General features: G+C 51.6%; 1 protein-coding gene across 1 annotated transcript in view; it reads left to right on the plus strand.

Moving 5' to 3' along the window:
- Positions 1–20,912, plus strand: part of SUPT6H (SPT6 homolog, histone chaperone and transcription elongation factor) — a 41,976-nt gene extending 21,064 nt beyond the window's left edge. Inside the window, exons 17-37 of the mRNA XM_081889576.1 lie at positions 1,315–1,510; positions 2,674–2,813; positions 2,907–3,024; positions 3,750–3,826; positions 5,078–5,213; positions 6,094–6,231; positions 7,368–7,535; positions 9,065–9,192; positions 9,962–10,169; positions 10,272–10,419; positions 10,967–11,109; positions 11,576–11,716; positions 12,568–12,763; positions 13,342–13,580; positions 13,672–13,785; positions 14,107–14,231; positions 15,126–15,238; positions 15,945–16,022; positions 16,112–16,278; positions 18,197–18,387; positions 19,887–20,912. Of these exons, the coding sequence (XP_081745702.1) occupies positions 1,315–1,510; positions 2,674–2,813; positions 2,907–3,024; positions 3,750–3,826; positions 5,078–5,213; positions 6,094–6,231; positions 7,368–7,535; positions 9,065–9,192; positions 9,962–10,169; positions 10,272–10,419; positions 10,967–11,109; positions 11,576–11,716; positions 12,568–12,763; positions 13,342–13,580; positions 13,672–13,785; positions 14,107–14,231; positions 15,126–15,238; positions 15,945–16,022; positions 16,112–16,278; positions 18,197–18,387; positions 19,887–20,073 (3,151 nt within the window). The 3' untranslated portion in view covers positions 20,074–20,912. The remainder of the gene's footprint in view (positions 1–1,314; positions 1,511–2,673; positions 2,814–2,906; positions 3,025–3,749; positions 3,827–5,077; positions 5,214–6,093; positions 6,232–7,367; positions 7,536–9,064; positions 9,193–9,961; positions 10,170–10,271; positions 10,420–10,966; positions 11,110–11,575; positions 11,717–12,567; positions 12,764–13,341; positions 13,581–13,671; positions 13,786–14,106; positions 14,232–15,125; positions 15,239–15,944; positions 16,023–16,111; positions 16,279–18,196; positions 18,388–19,886) is intronic.
- Positions 20,913–23,592: the final 2,680 nt, after the last annotated feature.

The raw sequence follows: 23,592 nt of genomic DNA on the forward strand, positions 1-23,592 counted from the left end.
CCCAGGTCCAATCCTGGCATCTGTCTCCAAGTAGGGCTGCAAAGGACCTGAGTCCAGCTGCAGCCGCTGTCCCTGTAGCGTTCCCCAAACAAGGAAGGATTGGACTCTGATTAATAAAATACATACGAGGCTTGATCAGCAAGACTCTGGGAGGAGTGCATATAATAATCCTCCCTCTCCACCCCTCGGCCCAGGTCGTTTTATTCACAAAAGAACTTTTTACACAGTGTTTGTAATAACCAATCAGATTTCCCCTGAGCATTTTTTAAAAAATAACCCCACGGTGGACAAAGTCAGATCAGAAGTAATCCTGTTAACTACAAAAACTACTTTGAACATGCCTACGTATCTGAGAGTAAATAAAGCAGGACTAGAGCAGTGTTTCCCAACCTTGTGCCTCCAGCTGTTTTTGAACTACAACTCCCATCATCCCTGACTAGCAAGACCAGCGGCAAGGGATGATGGGAATTGTAGTCCAAAAACAGCTGGAGGCACAAGGTTGGGAAACACTGGACTAGAGGAATACATTCAGCAAACCCAGAGGTCATAAACAAGCAGTAAAGGAAGGAAGGATGGGGTAGTATTTACCATCTCTTTATGAACTCTCTTCCTGGCCCTAAGATCTATCTAAAGATTAACAAACTCAAGGAAAGGTACATCAAAGAAGCTACCTGTCAAATTGATACGTGGATGCTTGCGAAGATAACAGCCCAGGACTCTAGCCTGTCTTTTACAGGATTTATTGAGTTCAAAAACCTATGTACAGAGCAGAGGTTTTCAAAGCATGTCTGCCTCAATCGCTAGCAGTTTCTGGAAGTCTTTGAGCTTCTCTCTCTCTCATCTTCCATGTCTCCTGAAAGTCTCTTCTCCCCCAACGCTGACAAAGTATAGCTGCTCATCAGAGGAGGTTCTCTGTACATTCCTGTCTCTCCCCGCTTCTCTGCGAACCGATCCCTGACACAACCTCCTATCTTTATGACTCAGGATGCCCGGTGAAGCACCTGGCCTGTGTTTTTAGAATGCTGATATGTGTCTGTCAGGCAGAGAAATAGGACATGGATGCAGAGGCATGGATTGATCAGAAATCATATCAAAATGGCTCAAACCCAGTCAACGCATTGCTGACACAAATGGCTTGCTCCATGTTTTTTTATAATTCCTCATAGCAATCCCACCTGATCACTACAGTCCCCTCTTGTGTTGCCCAGCCAACTGGCATCCAGGGGCCTTTACTGCCTCCTAGTGGTGGGAGGAGTGACGAAGCCATGATGCCTAGGAGCCACTGACCGCCTCCTTCTCCTCCTCTCTTTCCAGCTACGGCAACGACCAGTCCTACTTTGAGGAGATCAAGCAGTTCTACTACCGTGACGAGTTCAGCCACCAGGTGCAGGAGTGGAACCGGCAGCGCACCTTGGCCATTGAGCGGGCGCTCAACCAGTTCCTCTACGTCCAGATGGCCATGGAGCTGAAGAACAAGCTGCTGGTGGAAGCCAAGGAGTTCGTCATCAAGGTGGGTGTCCAATGCTGCCCACCCCAACCCCCCTTGGCTTAGGCCCCGTGTGCTTGGGGAGCAGCTGGCAGGCAGCTCCTGCCTCTGGGAGAGCAGGCCTAGCCTAGATGGTTGCTCAAGGAGGAATCCTATAACTGTAGAGTTGGAAGGGACCTCTTGGGTCATCTAGTCCAGCAGGTGTCAGAGCTGAAAAATCCCTGACACCTGAGTAGGTGAGCAGGCTTTCTTACTGCAGGCTGGGGGTGGGGTTGCATTTGGCATCTGAAAAAAGATCCATGTTTTAATTTCCCCCTCTTTGTTAAGCAAAACTTTTGGTGAAATCTCAGACCTGGGCCAGGGGAGTTGGGAGGAGATCTCCTTTTGCCACCCCTCTGTGTCATCCAGCTTTCCACTTCCCAGTGCCAAAAAAAAGTCTTTGGGAAACATGCATCATGAATGCAGAATAAATGCCTGCAAAGCAGATGCGCATGATTCTGTCCGATTTTGTGTAGTTTAGTTCCAGGAAATAAGAGCCAGGTGTGCCAGCTGTGGTGATGGCAGATACTCTGGTCCTTTTCTCAATGTGCTACCGCCCTTCCTCTCCAGAGAGGCTGCCTTGCTTTGCACGGAAGAAAGAAACGAGCATTCCTTTTTGAATATTTAATATATGGGTGAGCCAGGTGTTTGCCTCTGCAGGTGACAGTGGGCAACTTTGTGTTTCAAGTATTTGCACCCGAGATAAAATCACATTATAGAAGTGGCTCCCAAGCTTGGGGGGGCACAGCCCCCTCAGATCCATAAAGTCATCCCCCTACCCTATGAAAAGCATCATTCAGAACAGCTGTTTGCACAACCCACTAATAACACAGTGAAATTCAAAACAGTAACAATTAATTGCACATTTATTCATAATCCAGTTAAAACTATTTAATTTAATTCAAAAAACCAGGAGAACTTTATTCGGTGAGACCAGCTTTTCAAAGCTTTGCCACCTCCAGTTCCCCTTGCCTCTTAGTGCCACCTAGAGAATTCCACCGCCCTCTTTGGGGACCACTCTCATGCAGCCCAAAAATGGTTCTTTGAGCTCTGCCCTTAGATACTTTCTGAGGCTCCGTCAAACCCTCCAAATGGTCCAGGTGGAAGTTTCTTCCAGGGTCTGCCCATGAGTCGCCTTCCTTTTCTAGGCTTGCAGCCGGAAGCTGCACAACTGGCTGAAGGCGGCTCCTTACCGGCCAGACCAGCAGGTGGAGGAAGACGACGACTTCATGGATGAGAACCAGGGGAAGGGCATCCGGGTGCTGGGCATCGCCTTCTCCTCGGCCAGGTATGGAGGCTCCTTGGCAGAGATGCGTCCCCAACGCCCTGGTGGGGTTTCCTCCCCACTTTTCTAACGGCGCACCGTTCCTTTTTCTTACAGAGACCACCCTGTCTTTTGCGCCCTGGTGAATGGGGAAGGGGAGGTGACGGATTTCCTGCGCCTGCCACATTTCACCAAGCGAAGGAACGCCTGGCGGGAGGAGGAGAGAGAGAAGAAGGTGAGGGGAGAAGCTGAAGACTTTGCTAGGAAGCCACCAGATAGTGTGGGAGCTTCTGGTGCAAGGAGTCGGTCTGTGGTTTTCCTCCCACCGCCAGTCTGGAAGTGCAGGGCTGCTGGTGTGTCTCTGGTCTCAGGCCTAGAACATTCTCCCCGCAGTCTGCTGCAACCCTCATCTGAAATACAATACAATACGATAATCTTTATTGTCATTCTCCCATACAGAACAGCGAAATTGAACAAGCCAGCTATCCCAGCCTAGTTAGCCCCCTAAAAACTCTGATACTCCATGATTAAATAGGATATACTCCCATAGAGACTACCTTGCACTGTGTTTAAAACCAAAATCGCATTTGGATAGAAACTGTTTCTCAGGCGGCTAGTCCTAGTCTTTATAACCCTGTACCTTCTTCCAGAAGGCAGAAGCTGAAAGAGATCATTTCCGGATTGCGCACTATCTGCAGCTTTCTTGTTTCTGGTATAGTGGTAGAGTCCTGGGCTCTAAGACCTGGGAGAGACCAGGGTTCAAATCCCCTTCTTCTTTCCCGCCCCCAACTCCCTGGTGGAAATTTGAGCCCATCACAAGCCCTGCCTCCATACTGGCTGAGAGGGCTTTCTTCCCATCGCCAAATCACCTGCTTTAGGAGCCTTTGTGTGTAAAGTTGCTGTGTTCTGTCCGGTGTCCTTTCTGCCTCCCTCACTCTCTACCCCTTTCTCTGCCATCAGGCTCAGGATATTGAGACCCTGAAGAAATTCCTGCTCAGCAAGAAGCCCCACGTGGTCACCATTGCAGGAGAGAACAGGTGAGCCACCTGAACAGCAAAAGAGCCTGACTGCTGGATCGTGCTCAGGACTCCTCTGATCCGCCATCCTGCTCTCACAGCAGCCTGCCAGATGCCTCCTTCTCAGCACATTCAGCCCTCATCTCATTTTTAAAAAAATATTTCTCTCCTACTTTTCTGTTTTAAACACAAAACAATCATGACTCCAAGCAGCTTTCATCATACTTTAAAACAGCCAGCTGGAGTGAGGGTGTGTACAGGGCCTGCGGTATATAATCTACTCCTGGTTTATATTTGGTGTTTTTGTTTTTTGTTTGTTTTCGGATTGGCTGTTTTAAATACTTGATGCAAGCTGCCTTGATTACTTCTGCTGCAACAGGAAAGGAGGATATGAATGGTTTAAGAACAACAGAAGTTTGCTCAGGAATGAGCAGGTAGCAGCTCAGTGCCGAGGGACGGGGGACCTTTTTCACCCTGAAGGCCACATTCCCTTCTGTTTTTTTAATTTTAAAATATTTTTTATTACAAATTTGCAACAAATTGTAACGTAATTAAAAATTCTAATTACATTTACATTTCAAAATCCCCCCACAACTTCCCTTCCTGGTTTATCACATACTTGTTTCTTCTGCTTATAATACACACCTTATACACTAAAATTAAAGTTATACATTCTTAATCTATTTTCTTTATTCAAACTTTTAACCTTTAATATTTTCTATTTATTAATTGTAAGTGCCGGCCACGTTCCCTTCTGGATCATAGCTGTCAACGTTTCCCCTTTTTTAAGGGAAATTAACTTGTTCTAAATAGGATTCCTTGCAAGAAAAGGGGAAAAGTTGACAGCTATGTTCTGGATGCAGCCTGCCAGGGGCCCGCATGCCGGGATGGGCAGGGCCAGAGGCAAAAGTGGGAGGAGCAACAAATGTAAACTGCCTTTGCATGGTAGAGTAGTTTCTCCATTCAGAAATCCCTTTGCATCCTTCATCCAGAAAAACGAGAGCCATCATCAGGGTCCAGCCAGGCAAAAACACTCAAGGGAAGGTCCAGCACTGGGCCGGTGACGGGGTGTGTCCTGAGGGCCAGATAGAGAGGTGGGGAGGGGTCATCCTTTATGTAGAGCAAAGACTACGCCCAGACAGGGACAGGATGCCTTCTGCTGCACAGCTCCCTCTTTGGGTCAAGAGATGCCGCTCAGTTTACAACTGTGGTTCGCTCTCTCTCATGGCCAAGCTCTCAGCTGTTTCCTGCTTCCTCCTCTCCCTTTGCCAGGGATGCCCAGATGCTGATAGAGGACGTGAAGCGCATTGCCCACGAGCTGGACCAAGGGCAGCAGCTCTCCTCCATTGGGGTGGAGCTGGTGGACAATGAGCTGGCCACTCTCTACATGAACAGCAAGAAGTCCGAGGTGAGCCTGGAGACCCTCCCCCCATTGCCCAAACTCGGGACACTTGCTGCCCCCTGCCTGAAGCCCTGGAGAGCCACTGCCAGCCAGGGTAGGCACTGCTGAGCTAGACGGACCAAGGGTCTTTAAATGAGGTACTGTAGTTTTCCGTGTATAAGACAAATTGGGTGTCGTCTTATACATGGAGGGGACAGACAATAGGTGGATTATGCGATATGTGTGATTGGCAGCATTGGTCAATCTATGGGCAATCCTCCAAAAAAGCTCAACAACTCTGGGCAATCTCCCCCCATTTTCCTAATTTTGAGTCCCCCAAAATAGGAGGCGTCTTAAACACGGAAAAATACAGTAGTTTCTTGCGTAGTGTCTAGCTTTTAAAAAGTGTTTTATTTTATTTGTGGTTACAGTCCAGGAGCCATCAGGAACACAGCAAATTTGAAAACTACACACTTATTAGGAAAACTTTTTCCAGGTCTTGATATCGGCTTTTATTTCAGTTGTTTTAATCGTTGATGTTGCTGATTTCCCCCCACCCCTTTCTCGTGATGCTATATCTTATTGCCGTTCATATTACAGTGGTACCTCGGGTTAAGTACTTGATTTGTTCCGGAGGTCCGTACTTAACCTGAAACTGTTCTTAACCTGAAGCACCACTTTAGCTAATGAGGCCTCCTGCTGCTGCAGCGCCACAGAGCACAATTTCTGTTTTCATCCTGAAGCAAAGTTCTTAACCCGAGGTACTATTTCTGGGTTAGCGGAGTCTGTAACCTGAAGCGTATGTAACCCGAGGTACCACTGTATTTGGATGTCATGGGAAGCTGCCTCACGTGTGGTTATGAGAGGAGGGCTATATGAACCCCTTTCTGGTGTGATTCTCTTGCAGACCGAATTCCGGGATTACCCCCCTGTCCTGCGCCAGGCTGTCTCCCTTGCCCGCCGCATCCAGGACCCCCTGATTGAGTTCGCTCAGGTCTGCAGCTCCGACGAGGACATCCTCTGCCTCAAGCTGCACCCTCTGCAGGTAACACCACCAGGAGTGTGTGAAGGCTTTCAGTTGTCTGTTGAAATCCCGGAGGCCGGCTGTGAAAAGGGCTTGTGTCTAGGGTTGGGGGGGCTGCGGGGTGGGGTGGGGCAGGCAGTCATTTTCCATTGCAAGCTGAAGCAGAATAAATCATGTTGAGTCCCTGCCTCTTTATCCCCTTGCCCTTTGATATATTTTAAGATCCACCTTACTCCCACTATGTTGTAATCTGCTTTAACTGGTTTTTTAATATTGTGTTCTTAAATTCTTGTAACCTGCCCCGGGACCTCATGGAGGGGGGAAGGCAGGTAAAATAAATAAATGCATGAATTACATGACATTACATTTGTATCCCACCCTTCATCTGCAGATCTCAAGGCAGTTCACAGCATAAAATTACAATAGAAAACATAATAAAAATAAGAATAAAAGCAGACCAATAACTCTCCCTCCCACAACACATTTAAAAGGGTATGTCAATCAGTTAAAGGCCCGGTTGAAGAGCGACGTTTTCACCGGGTGCCTAAAAGTGTATAATGAAGGTGCCCGTTGACAGGGCTGCCCTGTGTCCTACAGTCTGCCACCCTGGAGCTGAGCCTTATGGCTCCGGTGTGTGAGAATAGAATAGAATAGAATAGAATAGAATAGAATTTTATTATTACGGTCACAGACCAGTTCCGGGTCACTTACAATATTAGGAAAATCATAAAACACAACAGGAATACATTGAATTGCAATTGGGTATAACAGAGACAATTCAGCTATAGCAGCAGTTAAAAAATAGATTAAATATTGATCACTAAAATATAACCTAAAATTATCATTTAAAACTTTAATCATTTTGGTAGTACAGCTTGTTCCCTGAGTTTTACGGCAGTCACACAGAATTTGGCCACCCTTAGTGTGAGTTTTAGACATTGAAGTTCAGACCTATTTGGAGATTTTTGTATAACAGGAGTGATAAACACCAAGCGTATATTCCTGTAGAAATGGCACCGTAACAAGACATGAGAGACAATTTCTACCTCCATCAAGCTGCAGGGGCAGACTCATTCCACACATGGTTTACCCTCGAATCTGCCCTGCAATAAGGCAGATGGCAGCCCGTTGATGTGGGTGTGTTTTTTCTCCCCCAGGAGCACGTGGTGAAGGAGGAGCTGCTGAACTCCCTGCACTGCGAGTTCATCAACCGTGTGAACGAGGTCGGGGTGGACGTCAACCGGGCCATAGCTCACCCGCACAGCCAGGCCCTCCTGCAGTACGTCTGTGGCCTGGGGCCCCGCAAGGGCACTCACCTGCTGAAGGTAAGCAGAAGGCCCTAACAAGTCAAAGACGGCACTTGCGCAAGTCTCCCCCTTGAGGCCAGGGTGGCCTCACTCTGCCTCCTGGTAGTAGGGGCCTGTCCTGCTCCAGCTCTGGGTTGGTTCAGTCTCCAGGCAGGCAATGATCCTTGCCTGAAATGCTGCAGAGCTGCTGGCCGTCTGTGCAGGCGGCACTGAGCTATATGGAACCAACAGTCATAGCTTTGTAGAAGACAGTTTCCTGTGTTTCTATTTAAAAATCTCTTCATTTAGAATCATGAGGACTAGGGTTTTCCTTTTGAAGGGAAGTAGCTTTAGGTTGGTGGTAGAGCACCTGCTTTGTATGGGAATGACTGAATGTCTGAAGCCCTGTGGACAACACTGAGCTACGTGGAACTGTAGGGGAAACACTAGTTTCCCTTACTGGAGGTCAGTAATAAATCAGTCGGTGTTTATTTTGCGCATGCAAGGCGGCAGCTCTAATGCAGAAGTCATTGCGAAGAATTCAAATGCAGTACAAGCATAGGTGTAGCAACAAAAAACCATCCACCCCACCTCTTCATTCCGTTCGCTCAACACCCTCGTGAAGCATCGTTTCAGCAACACTAACCAACCAGCAGTTTGCCCCTTTTGACACAAACGGTCCCTTTCGTTGGTACTCTATTTTACACCACCGGCTATGCAGAAGTGCTTGATCTGCAGTTCTCTTTGCAGCTTCTGCGGCATTTGTTGCATTCTGCGTCTCCTGATGTCTCCAAATGTTCTCTTTTCTGTAACAAGGCTCACTGGCTCCTTTTCAGCCACGTCAACTGTGGCCTTGTCTGTTCCCCTCCTAACAGTTTCTTTTCAGGGCACCATAACGATTTATCTGTTTTGGCCTCTTGGTATAGAGCAGCCTCCTACACTCGTATATTACGGAAGAGGCCCAGCTCAGCAGGAGAGCCGCTTGCCTCGCAAGCAGAAGTTCCCAGGTTCAGTCGGCTGAAAAAGGGACAGGCAGGAGGTGACAGGACAGGACTTTCTCTGCCCTGGGACCTTGCAGAGCCCCTGCCAGTCAGAGGAGGCTACAGGGGGCTTAGAGGGACAAACATCCTGTCCAAGCGTAAGGCAAGAGGACATGGCTTTGAGGCCCTTGCCCAGGCCACCCAACCTCCTTAAATAAGGCAGCTCCTTTCTGCCAGGACGAAATGCCTCTCTCCGGGCAGAACTGTGCCACATAATTCCTGCTCTGCATTTGTAAAAACTCAAATCTTTTAGTGTGGCGGCACCTACTCTTTGGAACTCCCTGCCGTTTTACCCCAGGCAGGCCCTTTCGCTGTGTTCCTTAAAGCACCTGCCAAAAACATTTTTTAATTTAGATGAAGCCTACTCAGATGTCTAGATTGCTGGCTTGTTTTTAGTTTTAATTTTTGGAATGTTTTAATTGTTTCTTACTAGCAGCCCTGTTGTTTTCTTATTTGAGGTTTTTTACAATCAAACAGCGCATGAATTTTTATGAAATGAAATAAAGGAATGCTCTGTGCCCCTCTTAGATCCTGAAGCAGAACAACACCCGACTGGAGAACCGGACCCAGCTGGTCACCATGTGCCACATGGGGCCTAAAGTCTTCATCAACTGTGCCGGCTTCATCAAGATCGACACAGCATCGCTGGGCGACAGGTGAGCAAGCGGGGTGGCAGCAGGGGTGGGGTGGTGAAATGTTCAAGGAGGCCGGAGGTTTCCCTCCCTGTCCTTCAGGTCTCAGGTTGGTTCACAGGATAAACCAAGGATCAGCAAACCTTTTCAGCAGGGGGGTGGTCTACTGTCCCTCAGACCTTGTGGGGGGCTGGACTATATTTTGAGGGGGGGGGGGGAATCAACAAATTCCTATGCCCCACAAATAACCCAGAAATGCATTTTAAATAAAAGGACACATTCTACTCATGTAAAAACACGCTGACTCCCGGACCGTCTGTGGGCCGCATTGAGAAGGCGATTGGGCCGGATCTGGCCCCTGGGCCTTATTTTGCCTATCCATGGGATAAACTCACAATGTTTTGATTACTATTATTTTTTATAAATGGTTCTATAGATTTTTTTAAATAAACAAATAAATAAATAAAATTAAATTGAGAGAGTCTGGCTGCTGGATCAGGCTAGAGGCTCTGCATTGTGTCCTCACCATGGGCAGTCAGATGCCTGTAGGAAGCCCCCAGGTGGGATCCAAAAACGAGAGCCCTCTCCCCTCTGCAGTAGAGGTGCAGAACAGCCATTGTGGCTGGTCACCACTGGTAGCCTTCTGTTCCTCCGTGAATTTGTCTCATCCTCTTTTATAGCCATCCCTGCATCAGGACTTCCTTCCAGGGGGTCTCGGTCGCCTTTGCAAGACCAGGGTACTCCAGTTTTTCACACCTTCTGCTCAGTCCTCCTTTTCCTTCTCTTTTTGTAGCACGGACTCCTACATCGAGGTCTTGGATGGGTCCAGGGTCCACCCAGAGACCTACGAGTGGGCCCGGAAGATGGCCGTTGACGCCCTGGAGTACGACGAGTCAGCTGAGGATGCCAACCCGGCCGGAGCTCTGGAGGAGATCCTGGAAAACCCAGAGCGCCTGAAGGACCTGGATCTGGATGCCTTTGCCGAAGAGCTGGAGAGACAGGTTGGTGGTGGGAAGAGCCCTGAGGGGCTTAGATGGGGGGGGGGAGAATCTGACCCTCTGGTTTTCACTTCTCCTTTTTCTGTCTGTCTCCCTCTCTCTCAGGGCTACGGTGACAAGCACATCACCCTGTATGACATCCGAGCCGAGCTGAGCTGCCGCTACAAGGACCTGAGGAGCCCCTACCGCTCCCCCAACTCGGAGGAGGTCTTCAACATGCTGACGAAGGAGACACCCGAGACGTTCTATATAGGTAGGAGATGTTCTATATATGTCTGCCTCTCCCCCCGGGGCAAGGCCTACCGAGGAGGAGGAGGGCAGTTGCTGTTCTGGTGCTTAGGGCCAGAGAAGTGGTGGCATTGATGGAGACTGGTGGGGGGGTGTCACCGGCACAGCCCCTGGGGGTGCTGCCAGCCTTCTTTATTTATTTGGGTTTTGGGGATAAAGATTAGATTTCATTTTATAGCAAGTATAAAACAGAGAGAACGGCTGCAACAGCATATGAAAATCAAAAGCAAAAGGGGTTGCGAAACACCTCTTGTGCCCCCATAAACTCCACCCTTCCTATCCCACCTGTGCCAACTTTTAAACATCTCCAGAAAATTTTTTGATTCTTCTAGGCCTATGCAGGCAATTAAGACTGCTTCCTTCCCCAAAGGTCTGCTTATGACTTTCTAAATATGGTTTATATGGTTTTTATTACATGGCTTTATGTATTCTCACTGTAAACTGCTTTGAGAGAGAGAGAGAGAGAGAGATGTATACAAATATTTTTACAATTAATCAACCTCCATCCCCAGGTAAACTCATAATCTGCAACGTGACGGGGATAGCCCACCGGCGGCCCCAGGGGGAGAGCTACGACCAGGCGATCCGGAACGACGAGACGGGCCTGTGGCAATGCCCCTTCTGCCAGCAGGACAACTTCCCCGAGCTCAGCGAGGTAACAGAGCCACACCAGTGTGGGGCAGTGCTTAGAGAGGGTCAGACTAGGACCTGGAAAACTAGGGTTCAAGTCTCCATTCAGCCACGGAGCTTGCCAGGTAGCCATCATTGTGTCTCAGCATAGTCTGCATTGCAGGGTTGTTGCAGGGATAAAATGAGGAGGTGGAGAACCGTATAGAGCCCTTTGAGCTCCTTGGAATAAAAGGTGGAATATAAATGCAAAAAATGAATAGATCTGCGCCATCAGCAAGTCTCGTTCAGCAGCAAGTCTGGCAACTGCTGCGATGCTTGCTAGGCAGGGGCGCCTCACCTGCCCAGGCTTTTGGAGAGATCCTGGCTGAGGGCACACATGGCCAGCCAAGCAGCCACTTGAGTGTGTGTGTGTTTGCCTGGGTCCTGGTTAGGCAGAGCTCCACCCTCCGCCCTCCTTTTGCCGTGACTTTGCTTCCTCTGCTCCGTTCCAGGTCTGGAACCACTTTGACAGCGGCTCTTGCCCCGGCCAGGCCATCGGGGTGAAGACACGGCTGGACAACGGTGTCACGGGCTTCATCCCGACTAAGTTCCTCAGCGACAAGGTGGTCAAGCGGCCAGAGGAGAGGGTCAAGGTAGGCCATTTCCCTGCCTCCAACCCCCTGCAATTTAAGTATCACAGCTAAAGAATCCTTGACAGGGGGCCACCCAACCTCTGTCTAAAAACCACTCGTGAACAGAAGTCCCTTCCACCACTGAACAGCTCAGACTGTCAGAAAGTTCTTCCTGATGTTGAGTCGGAATCTCGAGTTCGAGTCTTACCCTCCAGAGCAGGAGAAAACAATCTTTATATATATATATTTTTATTAATTTTATTATAACATATCATTTTCAACAATTATAAAACATACTTTTATATCTTATATGGGCTTTTTTTACTTCTGCCAATCGCATCTGAAAATTTTCCAGTCTTTTCCACTTAATTTGCATTTTTTTCTTTCTTTATTACATATAAGTATCATAACTAATGTCTTTCTTCTTTATTTTCTTTGCAATATTTCATATATTCCTCCTTACAAAACTTCTTGTAGTCCTCCTAGTGTAATTTGTTGATTACAGTTGCTCTTCAAATAGTTTGTATATTTCTTCCAGTATTCTGTGGATATCTGGTCCCGCAGGTTTCGAATCCTTCCTGTCATCTTGTCCAATTCTTTGTAGTCTGCCATTTTTCTTTCATCAGTATTTCTTCTTGCTTCCTTTTCTGGGCCAACAGGAGAAAACCATCTTGTTCCCTCTTCCCTGAGACAGCCCTGGAGATAGTTGAAGATGGCTCTCCTATCTCCTCTCAGTCTCCTCTTTTCCAGGCTAAACATACCCAGCTCCTTCAACCATTCCTCATCAGGCTCGGTTTCCTTGCTCCTCTCGGTCGCCCTCCTCTGCGCACCTCTTTCTCCTCCCGCTGACAGTCTGCCTCTGTCTTGCCCAGGTGGGGATGACCGTCCACTGCAGGATCATGAAGATCGACATTGAGAAGTTCAGCGCCGACCTGACCTGCCGGACGTCGGACTTGATGGACAAGAGCAACGAGTGGAAGCTTCCCAAGGACACCTACTACGACTTTGATGCTGAGGCCAGTGACCACAAGCAGGAGGAGGAGTACAAGAAAAGGCAGCAACGCACGAGTGAGTCCCTGGCACTCAGACGGCGGTCTTGGGGGCAGCCAAGAGGGTGGGCTGTGGTCCCAGTCAGTGGGGAAGTGAGCAATAGAAAGAGCCTGTTGGATCAGCCCAGTGGCCCATCTGGTCCATAATCCTGTTCTTCCAGTGGCCAACCAGATGCCCCTTATGGGAATCCCGCAAGCACCAGAACGTTCTCCCCTCTTGTGGCTTCCAGAAGCAACTGTGGAGGCAGAGCCTAGCCATTATGGCCAGTAGCCATCGATAGCCCTCTCCTCCTCCTCCATGAATTTCTCCAGTCCTCTTTTGAAACCATCTAGTTTGGTGGCCATCACTGCTTCCTGTGGCAGGGAGTTCCACAGTTGCGCTGCTTGGAAGGACTTTCTTTGACCTGTCTCTTGTCTCCCAATGCCCCACTTTGCTGGGTGTCCACAAGGTCTAGTGTTATGAGAAAAGGAGAAAGCTTTCCTCTTCCCGCTCTCACCATGCATAACTCGCACCGTGTCCCCTCGAATTCACCTTTCCTCCAAGCAAGAAAGCTCAGTGCGCTGCCACCTGTCTGCCTCTCTTCCCCCTCTCCACAGCGTACATCAAGCGTGTGATAGCCCACCCCTCCTTCCACAACATCAACTTCAAGCAGGCTGAGAAGATGATGGAGACCATGGACCAAGGAGACGTCATCATCCGCCCCAGCAGCAAAGGAGAGAACCACCTGACGGTCACCTGGAAAGTCAGCGACAACATCTACCAGCACGTGGACGTCCGCGAGGAGGGCAAGGAGAACGCCTTCAGCCTGGGGGCCACCCTCTGGATCAACACAGAAGTGAGTCCGGAGGCAGGAGGCCTGGTGGGCTTGTGGGGAAACCCACCTTGACCCCTCCGCCTGTAACCCTCTCTGCCTTTTCCGCCCCAAGGAATTTGAGGACCTGGACGAGATCGTTGCCCGCTATGTGCAGCCGATGGCGTCCTTCGCCAGAGACCTGCTCAGCCACAAATACTACCAGGATTGCAACGGGGGAGACAGGAAGGTGAGCGCACACACATCTGGGCAGAGCTGAGCTTGGGGGCTTCTCTTTTCAAGTGAGCCATGGGCGCTCCCTGCCCCTGTGAGTTGGCACTGCCGCTGGGGGAGAGGAACTTCCCAGGGAAAAGAGCCTAACCAGTGCCCACCAGGTAAGGTCAGGGTGCCAGGGGAGGCAATGCTGACTGGGCTTCGCAGCACATCCAAAAGCCCCTTGACTTCCCCCGGGTGGCCATTCAAGGAGGGGAGAAGCCCCTGCTCTGGATCCCCACCCCCTTCAGAAGCAGCGCTGATAGCCCATTCTGTTACTGCTCTGTCCGTGTGCCAGAAACTGGAGGAGCTCCTGATCAAGACCAAGAAGGAGAAGCCCACCTTCATCCCCTACTTCATCTGCGCCTGCAAAGAACTTCCGGGCAAATTCCTGCTGGGCTACCAGCCACGGGGCAAGCCCAGGTGAGTTCCCTGCCGCCCCCGGGATTAGTCCTTGCAGGAACAGGGGAGGTGCCTCTTGGGGGATCACTTTCCCCCTCCTGCCCACCCCCAACAAACCCCCTTTGGCTTTAGGCTGGGCCATTTCTCCATCTAGCCCCATAATGTCTCCTCTGAGGGACAGCGGCTCCCCAAGTATGAGCAGCTTTCCCGATATCTTCCCAGGAGGTGCTGTGGTCCTTCTGCGTGCAAAGCTAGACTGAGACCCAAGCCTGCTGACAGGCATTGTTCCTGATGCTGAAGGGGGTGGGAATGGTCAGAGGCAAGGAGAGGTGTCTTCAGAAGGGGCTTCAGAAGCTCAGGTGCAGAAATGCAGATTCCAAAGCCCATCCAGTTCTCAAAACACCTGCAGGAGGGCTTGGGGGTGCCTGCCAAGAATGGGACCTTCCAGATGTGTCTGGACTCCAGCAACAAAGGAGGAGGATGGGAGTTGGAGCCCAGCAACATCTAGTGCCAACTCCCCGCACGTTCTGGGCTCTTTCAACAGAGCTGCCATGTTTGGAGAAGGGCTGTTGCTCAGTCTAACTCTGAGTGACCTTCTCCACACAGAGATGTCTGTCGATTGGCTCATTGCATTTAGAGAACGCTTTCTTGCAAGGCACCTGAGGTTCTTTACCATTTTAAATTATGAGAATAAGCAAATGTTGCAAGATATTTTCAGGCCAGCTTCAGGAGCTGGTGGCAGGAACTCCCTGGCCTGTCTGACGTGTCTTAAGTAGTCCCAGGAAATGGGGGGGTGTTCTTCTTGGGTGGGGATGGGCCCTGGCCTGGGCCTCATCACTTCCCACCTTGAGATGACTCTGAGCGGGGGTGTTCAACTCAATGTCACCAGGGTGGGGTCCACTTCTCTCCCCGCAGGATTGAGTATGTGACGGTTACGCCCGAAGGCTTCCGGTACCGCAGCCACATCTTTCCCACGGTCAACGGGCTTTTCCGATGGTTCAAGGATCACTATCAGGATCCTGTGCCAGGTAATCCCATCCCCAATTAGGGGACAAAATTGGGGTCAGCGAGAGGCTTCATGTGCATCATGGGGATGCGGGGAAGGCGGCAGCCGTGAACCAGAAAGGCCGCTTCTGACAAAATAGCATGCCCCACTGCAAGGCAGGAGAGAGGCTCAATGGCCCCTCCAACGTCACCCTAGGGCAGGGGTGGGGAGCCAGTGCCCTGCCCCCCCATTATGATATTGTTTGACTCCTTCCCATTGGCCATGCTGGCCGCAGTGGCAGATGGGAATTGAAGTCCAGCAACCTCTGGAGAGCATCAGGTTCCCCCTCCATGCCCTAGAGCGAGCCAGCCTTCCTCCCTCCTCAGTTGTGAGCACACACTGGGACTTTGTGAGCCTGGGGTGCTGTCAACTTTGAGGACAGGAGGTGCCTGTTGGAACTGGGCCTCCAACCTTCTGCTTCCTGTCTCCTGCTGAGGCAGCCTGGTGGGACGGCCACCCCTAAGTGGTGGTTATGGGGAGAGGAGGCCTGATGGGGCTGGCCAGCTGCCAGAGAGCCGACGGAGAGAGCTGTACTTCCCAGCCCTCTGACTGCTGGAATGGCTGCCCTCGTTCTGTTGCACGGCGGGGGGGGGGGGAGATGCCCCATGTGCAAGCAGACCACAGTCCCCTTGTGCAGCCACTTGGTCAGATCCCCAGCCCCCGCAATTCACCTCTCTTCCCACCCCCAGGAGTCACCCCCAGCAGCAGCAGCAGGACCAGGACTCCGGCTTCCATCAACGCGACTCCCGCAAACATCAACCTGGCAGGTGAGTGCCCTCTACCGCCGCCTCCCCTGCTTTTCCCGCCTGCTCTTGGCGTCTTTGCTCACGGGCTCCGCCTCGCTTCTGCCCCGCAGACCTGACCCGAGCTGTGAACGCCCTGCCACAGAACATGACCTCGCAGATGTTCAGCGCCATCGCGGCCGTGACGGGCCAGGGGCAGAACCCCAACGCCACCCCTGCGCAGTGGGCCTCCAGCCAGTACGGCTACGGAGGCAGCGGCGGCGGGAGCAGCGCTTACCACGTAGGTGAACGCAGGAAGAGAGGGGACTGGGGGGCACCGGGTGGGGCTGCTCTAGAATCGTTCTTCTGGTTTTCGGGGCAGCACGTCCCAGCCAGTGCTCAGGCTCCGGTTAAGGTAAGAATCATAGAGTTGGAAGGGTCCTCAGTGGTCATTAGTCCAACCCGCCCACCCCCCCTCAGCCTGCTCTTGATTGTTCACACATCTGCCTTCCTTTGGGAAGGACGGTGGCTCAGCAGTGAAGCATCTGGCTTGCCTGTGGAAGGTCCCAGGTTCCATCTGGGTTGGGAGACAACCCCTGCCAGTCAGTGCAGGCAGCACTGAGCTAGATGGACCCAAGGTCTGACTTGCTTCCTAGCTGGGCATCTTCTTTTCTCAAAGTGTGGGTATCGCAGCATCGCCTGCATGCAGTTCCACTGTTTTTCTTCACGTTGCGTTTTCTTCCACTAAACAGAGTAGATGAAAGGGAAATCAGCCGCGGGCAAGTGAGTAGCCCCCACTCTAAAGGAATGTGCTGGGGGGGAGTATGGAGGAGGCAGCCTGGACGCTGGCGAGGGGGAGAGGACGTGAAGGACGCAGCTAAGCTGCCAGCAAGAAAAGGCTTAGCGGAGGAAGAATTTGCTGAGCCGACAAGCAGTCCGGCAGCGCTTGGCCGGCTGAGCTTGCTAATCGCCCGGCAGGCAGGGGTTGTGAGTGGAAGGGCCTCTGGTCCTCCCACTGACCTGGAATTAAGGGCACCTTCCTCCGCTCTTAATCCTGGCACCTCACAAACACTTGGCAGTGCCCTGCGGAGCGCAGTCAGGAGAGGGGGCTGCGTCTCGGGCAGAGGCCATCTGCTTTGCAGGCAGAAGGTCCCTAGTTCAGACCCCAGTGGCTCCTCCAGGGGGGGCTGGGGAAAAAGACTTCCTGCTTGAGACTCCCCTGGAGAGATGCTGCCAGTTTGTGTAGACAGGGCTGAGCTAGATGGAGGCAACAGTCTGATTTGGTATAAGGCAGCCTCCTCTTAAACCGGCCTTTAAGGCAGAACCATGAGGACCAGGATCTTGTTACATTTTTAGGGAAAGAGCAGCAGCTCAGGAGCAGAGCAGCTGCTTCGCGTGCAGAAGGTCCCTGGCTCAATCTATTTTTACTCAGCGTTAACTGCTTTTCATTCTGAATTTTGAACGGCTGTAATGCACACTGGGACCTGCCAGTAAAGGGTGGGTTATAATGATGATGAGGGGCTGGGAATGCCCCCCAACCTGAAGCCTTGCGGAGCTGCTGACTCGCAGAAGGCAGCCGCCTTTGACCTCCCGTCTCTTGATGGCACACAGACTGGCTGGACGCAGAGGAACGATGTGGGGAGCCCCCAACAGAAAAAGGCTTAGAGCCTGGGGAATGATGAGTGGGAGGAGAGGGAACAGACTGGGAAGAGGAGGTTGAAACTGAAGAGGTAACAGTGGGCAGAAAGAATATTTGACAGAGAGCAGTCCAGACTCGGAGGCATAAGAAGAAGCCAGTGGTCTCCCTCTCCCCCATGGCCTCCCTGAACCAGAAGGGGCATGAAGAGGGAGAAGCAGGGGCAGGTGCATTGGCATAGTCTAAGATTGCTTGTGAGGGACCTGGTGGGGGAGGGAGGTTTAGGCGGATGTGGGAAAGCAGGGACCTCTTCCTCAGTCCCCACAACTGCCTCATAGGGGCAAGGCCTTCGGAACCAGTTGCTGTTCTCACTAGGCCTGGCCTCCTGAGTCAACTTTGCTTCCTTGAATAAAGAGTTAACATCACTGACGCTGTGTGATTGATTGTTCACCTGCTCCTCACAGCTGGCTGCCTGCGCCCATGCCTGTGGCTCCACAAGCTCCTTTCTGATGCTCCCACTCAGCCCTTTTCCGTCATTGGCTAATCTGTACTTTAATCTCTTTGTCTCTCTCTCTTGTCCCAGGTCTTCACGACTCCTGCCCAGCAGCCGGTGGCCACCCCACTTCTGACCCCCAGCTACTCCTACACGACCCCCAGCCAGCCCATCACCACCCCCCAGTACCACCAGCTCCAGGCCAGCACCACGCCCCAGTCCACCCAGTCTCAGCCCCAGTCCCAGCCATCCTCCAGCTCAGCGCAGAGGCAGCAACCCAAGTGAGTGCTGCAAAAAGGCTCCTTGTTTTATTATTTACTTTAATGACGTTGCATTTCTATCCCACCTTTTCCTCCAAGGAGCTCAAGGCGATGTACATGCTTCTCATTTAATCCTCACGGCAACCCTGTGAGGTAGGCTAGGCTAAGACCCAGTGAGCTTCATGGTCCTACTCCAGTCCTCTAACCACTATGTCACACTGGTTCATGATGGAGAAGTGGGGAGGTTGGAGAGGGAAGGGGGGAGAAGAAACCACTGAGGGAGAAAATTGGGGTGGGGTGAGACAAGGAGGAAAGGGCAGCACAGTTCAGTCAATTGATCAGTCGGGTTTAAAATATTCTTGATCTTTGGGGAGATTTGCAGAACACCTGGAGGGGGAAGGCTGGATTAAAACAAGCACTTTTTTCAAAACAGAAAATTAAAAACATTGGCAGGCACCCCTTTAGAAGAGACTTTCCCCCCTATGTTTTGTGTGCATTTCAGTCTCTCTCACAGACTCCTCTGAGGCAGCGCTCACCTGCTGCAGGTGCTTGCCTCACCTGAGGCACTGGCTTCAGAGTCGTCTTTAGACAGGTGTGTGTTTTGTGCAGGTGGAGATGATGGGCTGAGGCTCCTGCTCTTCACTGGCGCAGGAGAAATCAGAGCAGGAGAAACCAGATTTCTTTCAGCGGGAGGGCAGCCCCTACGATGGGGGCTTTGCTTGCCTGCTGGGGCCAGAAGTCTAGGTTCAATTCCCAGTGGCATCTCCAGGTGGGGCTGCAAATGTCCCCTGCCTGAAACCCTGGAGAGCTGCTGGTCAGTGTAGACAACACGGAGCAAGGTCTGGCTCAGTATAAGGCAGCTTCTTTAAATCAGCACTTAATTCAGAACAATGAGGACTGGAATCCTGCCATATCTTTAGGGCTAGGGCACTTTATTTGCATGCAGAAAGCTCTGAATTCCCAGCAGCAGCATCTCCAGGTAGGGCTGAGGAGGGACCCTCTGCCTGGAACCTTTGACATAGCTCTGGTGTATGTCTCTAAACCGTAGTCCTCCATCAAGAGCTCCAGACACACAGCACTCTCTGGATCAGTCCAGCGTTCGAAACGTCCATTGTTCTAGGTGCATTTTGCGACAGGGAATTCACGCGAGTAGTTTCTGAGCTCTGAGGAGCAGAGCTGCGCCTAGGATTTCAGGTTAAAACTGCAGACTGGAAGGAAAGGAGGACATTTTTCTGCCTCCCCACTTCCAGCCAGTCTCTGAAGACAGGAGAAGAAACCCTCTTAAGGGTTGGGCATTGAAAGGACTAGGCCGCGTGAAAAATGAGCATAATAGTTTAGCTGCAGTTCATTCATTTTCAGCTTTGCATTCTTGTTATTTAAAAAAGTGCGCCTAGACATTCTGTTGTTGCTCCCGTAACTTCGGTTTAAGGTGCCCTTTAGCCTCCAGCTTTCCTCTCTCCGTTTCTAGCACTGGATTGGCCCGTTGTCCTTGACCTCCTTCCTCTCTTCCCCCTGCACAGGTCCAGCAGCCACACGGCCATCGACTGGGGCAAGATGGCGGAGCAGTGGCTGCAGGAGAAGGAGGCCGAGCGGAGGAAGCAGAAGCAGCGGCTGACCCCCCGCCCCTCGCCCAGCCCCATGATCGAGAGCACGCCCATGTCGGTCGCCGGAGACGCCACCCCGCTGCTAGATGAGATGGACCGGTAGTCCTGCTCCCCTCGCTGCCGCCGGAGACCCCCTCCCTCCCTCCTGCCGGCTGGCCACCTCTCTCGGGGTCTTTGTTTCCTTTGCACTGGACACTCGAGGCATGTGCCAGGGACGCTGGGCAGCGCCCTCCTTGTGGGTTGGAGAGGAGAGGCCCTTGTGTATATACTGGCAGCGGAGGCAGCCTTTCTGCTGGGTGGGGCGCCAGTCCTGACCCAGCCCTCCCGCTGCTCTTCTGCGCTTTGCTCTCGCAGCCGGCGTCAGCCGGTCCTCCCTCCAGCGATGTTCTCTTTTTCCGAAACCGCCCCTGGAGTGCTGGCCAGATCCGGCTGCGTGGAGGAATAAAACCTTCGGGATTGGGGGGGGCAAGGGGTTCCAGGAGAGGGTCTCTGCCAGTGACTGGGCCAGGGTTTGCTCTCTCAGTCTCTCTCTCTCTCTGTGTCTGTCTGTCTGTCTTTCTCTCCCTCCTTCTTCGCTCGTTGCCTGTATTTGTACGTATGAAAAGGGCTTTGCTTTTGCCCACCCCCCTGGCATGCCAGGGCGATGGGGGCTCTCCGTGGCTGGAAGAGAATCCAGCCTCCCTTGCCCATCAGCTGGCTTTTCCTTGGCACACCCTCTCCGGGACAATATTTATTCAGTTGTGTTACTTTTCAAAAAAAAGGAGACTGCAGAGTTGAACCTGGGGCGACCGCGGCTTTTGTTTGGGAGCTGCGAAGTACCGGGAGAGTGAGAGTTTTGCGGCGGCCTGAATGCCAAGTAGTGCTCCCCCCCTTTACCCACCCCACTGCCCCCCCTCCGCTCATTCCCAACAGCACCGAGGAATAAATAGTGTTTCTACTGAACCTTTGTGGAGGTTTTCTCTCTCCTTGCTTGCCAGCCAAAGAGGGCAGAGACTGAGTCTGACTGGACTCCCTTGCACAAAACCCAGGGCCAAAGCGGGGGCAGTGGGGAGGTTGTGTGTGAGGGACGGGAGGGAATCTGTGGGGTAGGAGGAACTGGTTTGTGGGGGGGGGGACTCTGGAGATGCAGGGATTTAAGTGCCTTCCTTTTTGCCCAATCTCCTGTGGGTGGGGGGCTGGGGACAGCTCACCAAACCCCCGTAACGGTGCCAGCCCTGCGGGGGTGGACAAAGGCTCTGCCTCAATTCCTGAGTGGCGGATCAGGGCCAGGCCATGTCTGCCATCTCTCTCCTCCTCCCCCACCCTTTCCCGTCCCCGTGAACCTTGGGCCTGGTCTCTGGAGCTGCTCTGTGCAGGGGGGTGGGGGGCACGCTCCTCTTGCCTTGTGCTCTGGAGCCCCCACCAGGTGGAGTCCCTTTGTCGCTTTGTGACTTGTCCTCTCAACAATGAAATCCTTGCTCCTTGGGGTGGCTGTGTGGCTGCTCCTGGGAAGCCAGGAGGAGTCTTTGCCTCTCTAAGCACCATCTCTGCCAGAAGCTGTGTGCTCTCCTTTTCACTCTCATATTCTGGCTGACCTCCCCCAACCCACCCCGGTTTTCTCGCTGTGATTTGCACAGCACTGGATTTTGCCACAATTCCCCCCCCCCCCCGCCCAGCATCCCTAGAATTGCTGCTTTCCATTTTGTTTTTTAAAAGAAACTTTCCCAAGCAATGACTAAAAAGCCCGCTGTCCCACCTCTGCCAGCTGTTCCCCATTCGTCTCTTTGGACTGGGCTGCCCTGGCATCCCTGCCCACTTGGTCTGCCTTGAAGCTGCCCAGTTCTGCTCCATCCCTGCGTTTTGGGTGTGAGCCTGGAGCAGTTCCGCTGTTCCTGCAAAGAGGCAACAGCAGCTGCCTGCGGAGTCTCTGCAGGATCCCTGTTGCCTCATTCAAGGCAGGAAAGGGCACTCCCATCCTTTCAGAAACAGGGCAGGCATCTCTGAGGACGCCACCCCAGTCTTAACTCCTGCAGTCTAAACATAAGTCTGTTTGGGCGCAAGAGCAGTGAAGCCGCTGCTTTGAATTTGGAGAGGTTGCAGGGTGCTCTTTCATAGAATCGTCAGGTTGGAAGGGAGCCCCCTCTGCAATACAAGGATCACCACTAAAGGTCAGGAGCCCTGGTGTTGCTGGAGTCCAATCAGCCCCAGCCAGCAAGGGATGATGGGAGTTGGAGTCTGGAGGCCTCTGCATGACCCAATGCTTTAAACGTCCACCCAGGGATCTGGAATCTACTTCTAGCTTGCTTTTGTGATTATTAAATTTGTTGGCCACTATCTTGCCCAGGGCAACCCAAAGCAATTTTAAAACAAACAAAAAACCCACAACGGTACACTAAAACGGATGTGTGTGTGGAAATAAATTTAAAACCCTCTACTCAAAGGCCCCGTTCTCGTGTTGCTACTCTCCAGACTTCTTGTGGAGGAGGGCCTCTGGTGACAATCACAGCAGGTCGGTTCATATGCGGAGAGGCAGTCCTTGAGGTATAATAATAATAATAATAATAATAATAATAATAATAATAATAATTATTATTATTATTTATTTATAACCCGCCCATCTGGCTGAGTTTCTTCAGCCACACTGGGCGGCTTCCTATTGAGTGTTAAAAACAATACAGCATTAAATATTAAAAACTTCCCCTGAACAGGGCTGCCTTCAGATGTCTTTTAAAGAGAAGATAGCTGCTTATTTCCTTCACATCTGAAGGGAGGGCAGTCCACAGGGCGGGCGCCACCACCAAGAAGGCCCTTTGCCTGATTCCCTCACTTCTCACAATGAGGGAACCGCCTGAAGGCCCTCGACGCTGGATCTCAGTGTCTTGGCTGAACGATGGGGGTGGTCCTGAGCCGTTTAAGGCTTTATAGGTCAAAACCAGCATTTTGAATCAGGGCCCAGAAACTAATTGGCAGCCAGTGCAGTCAGGCCAGGATCAGTGGCATATGCAGTGTTGAATACGGGGTTCTCAAAGAGGCTGTGGTCATTATTACAATTTATTACCCTCCTTTCACCCAAAGATCCCAGGGTATTAACAGTTCAAAACAACTTGCAATCTCAGAAATAAGGCAAGACCTTAAAAAAAAAAAAAAAAGGTTGTAGACTGCAGCCAGCAAAGCTGTAGTCCCAAACATGCCAGCTGGGGCAGATGGGAGATGTTGTCTGGCAACATCTGTATGGCACCAGGTTGTTGGAAGCTACCAAGCGGCTACTTCCCATCTATTTTTGTACTATAACTCCCATCAATCCCAAACATGCAAGTCAAACAGGCTTTCTGCTGCTCTGGAGGACAGGACCCAAACTGATGGACTCAAATGACAGGGAGGGAGATTCTGACTCGACATTGGAAGAACTTTCTGAAGGGAAGAGCTGTTCCACAGTAGAAAGGACTCCCCAGGAAGGCAGTGGGCGCCCCTTCAATGGAAGTTTCTAAGCAGAGGTTGGCCGGCTATTCATCGCGGATTCTTCAATTCAGACGGTTGGCCTGGATGGCTCTCTGCCCACACTGCAATCACAGGTGTGGCTTCGAGAGCTCAGAAAATGTCTAGCAGCAGGCAGCAGCAGCATCTGGCCATGTCCTGCTTAATT

Source organism: Podarcis melisellensis (assembly GCF_964234715.1).
Source record: "Podarcis melisellensis genome assembly, chromosome: 15".
In the NCBI taxonomy this organism is placed as follows: domain Eukaryota; kingdom Metazoa; phylum Chordata; class Lepidosauria; order Squamata; family Lacertidae; genus Podarcis; species Podarcis melisellensis.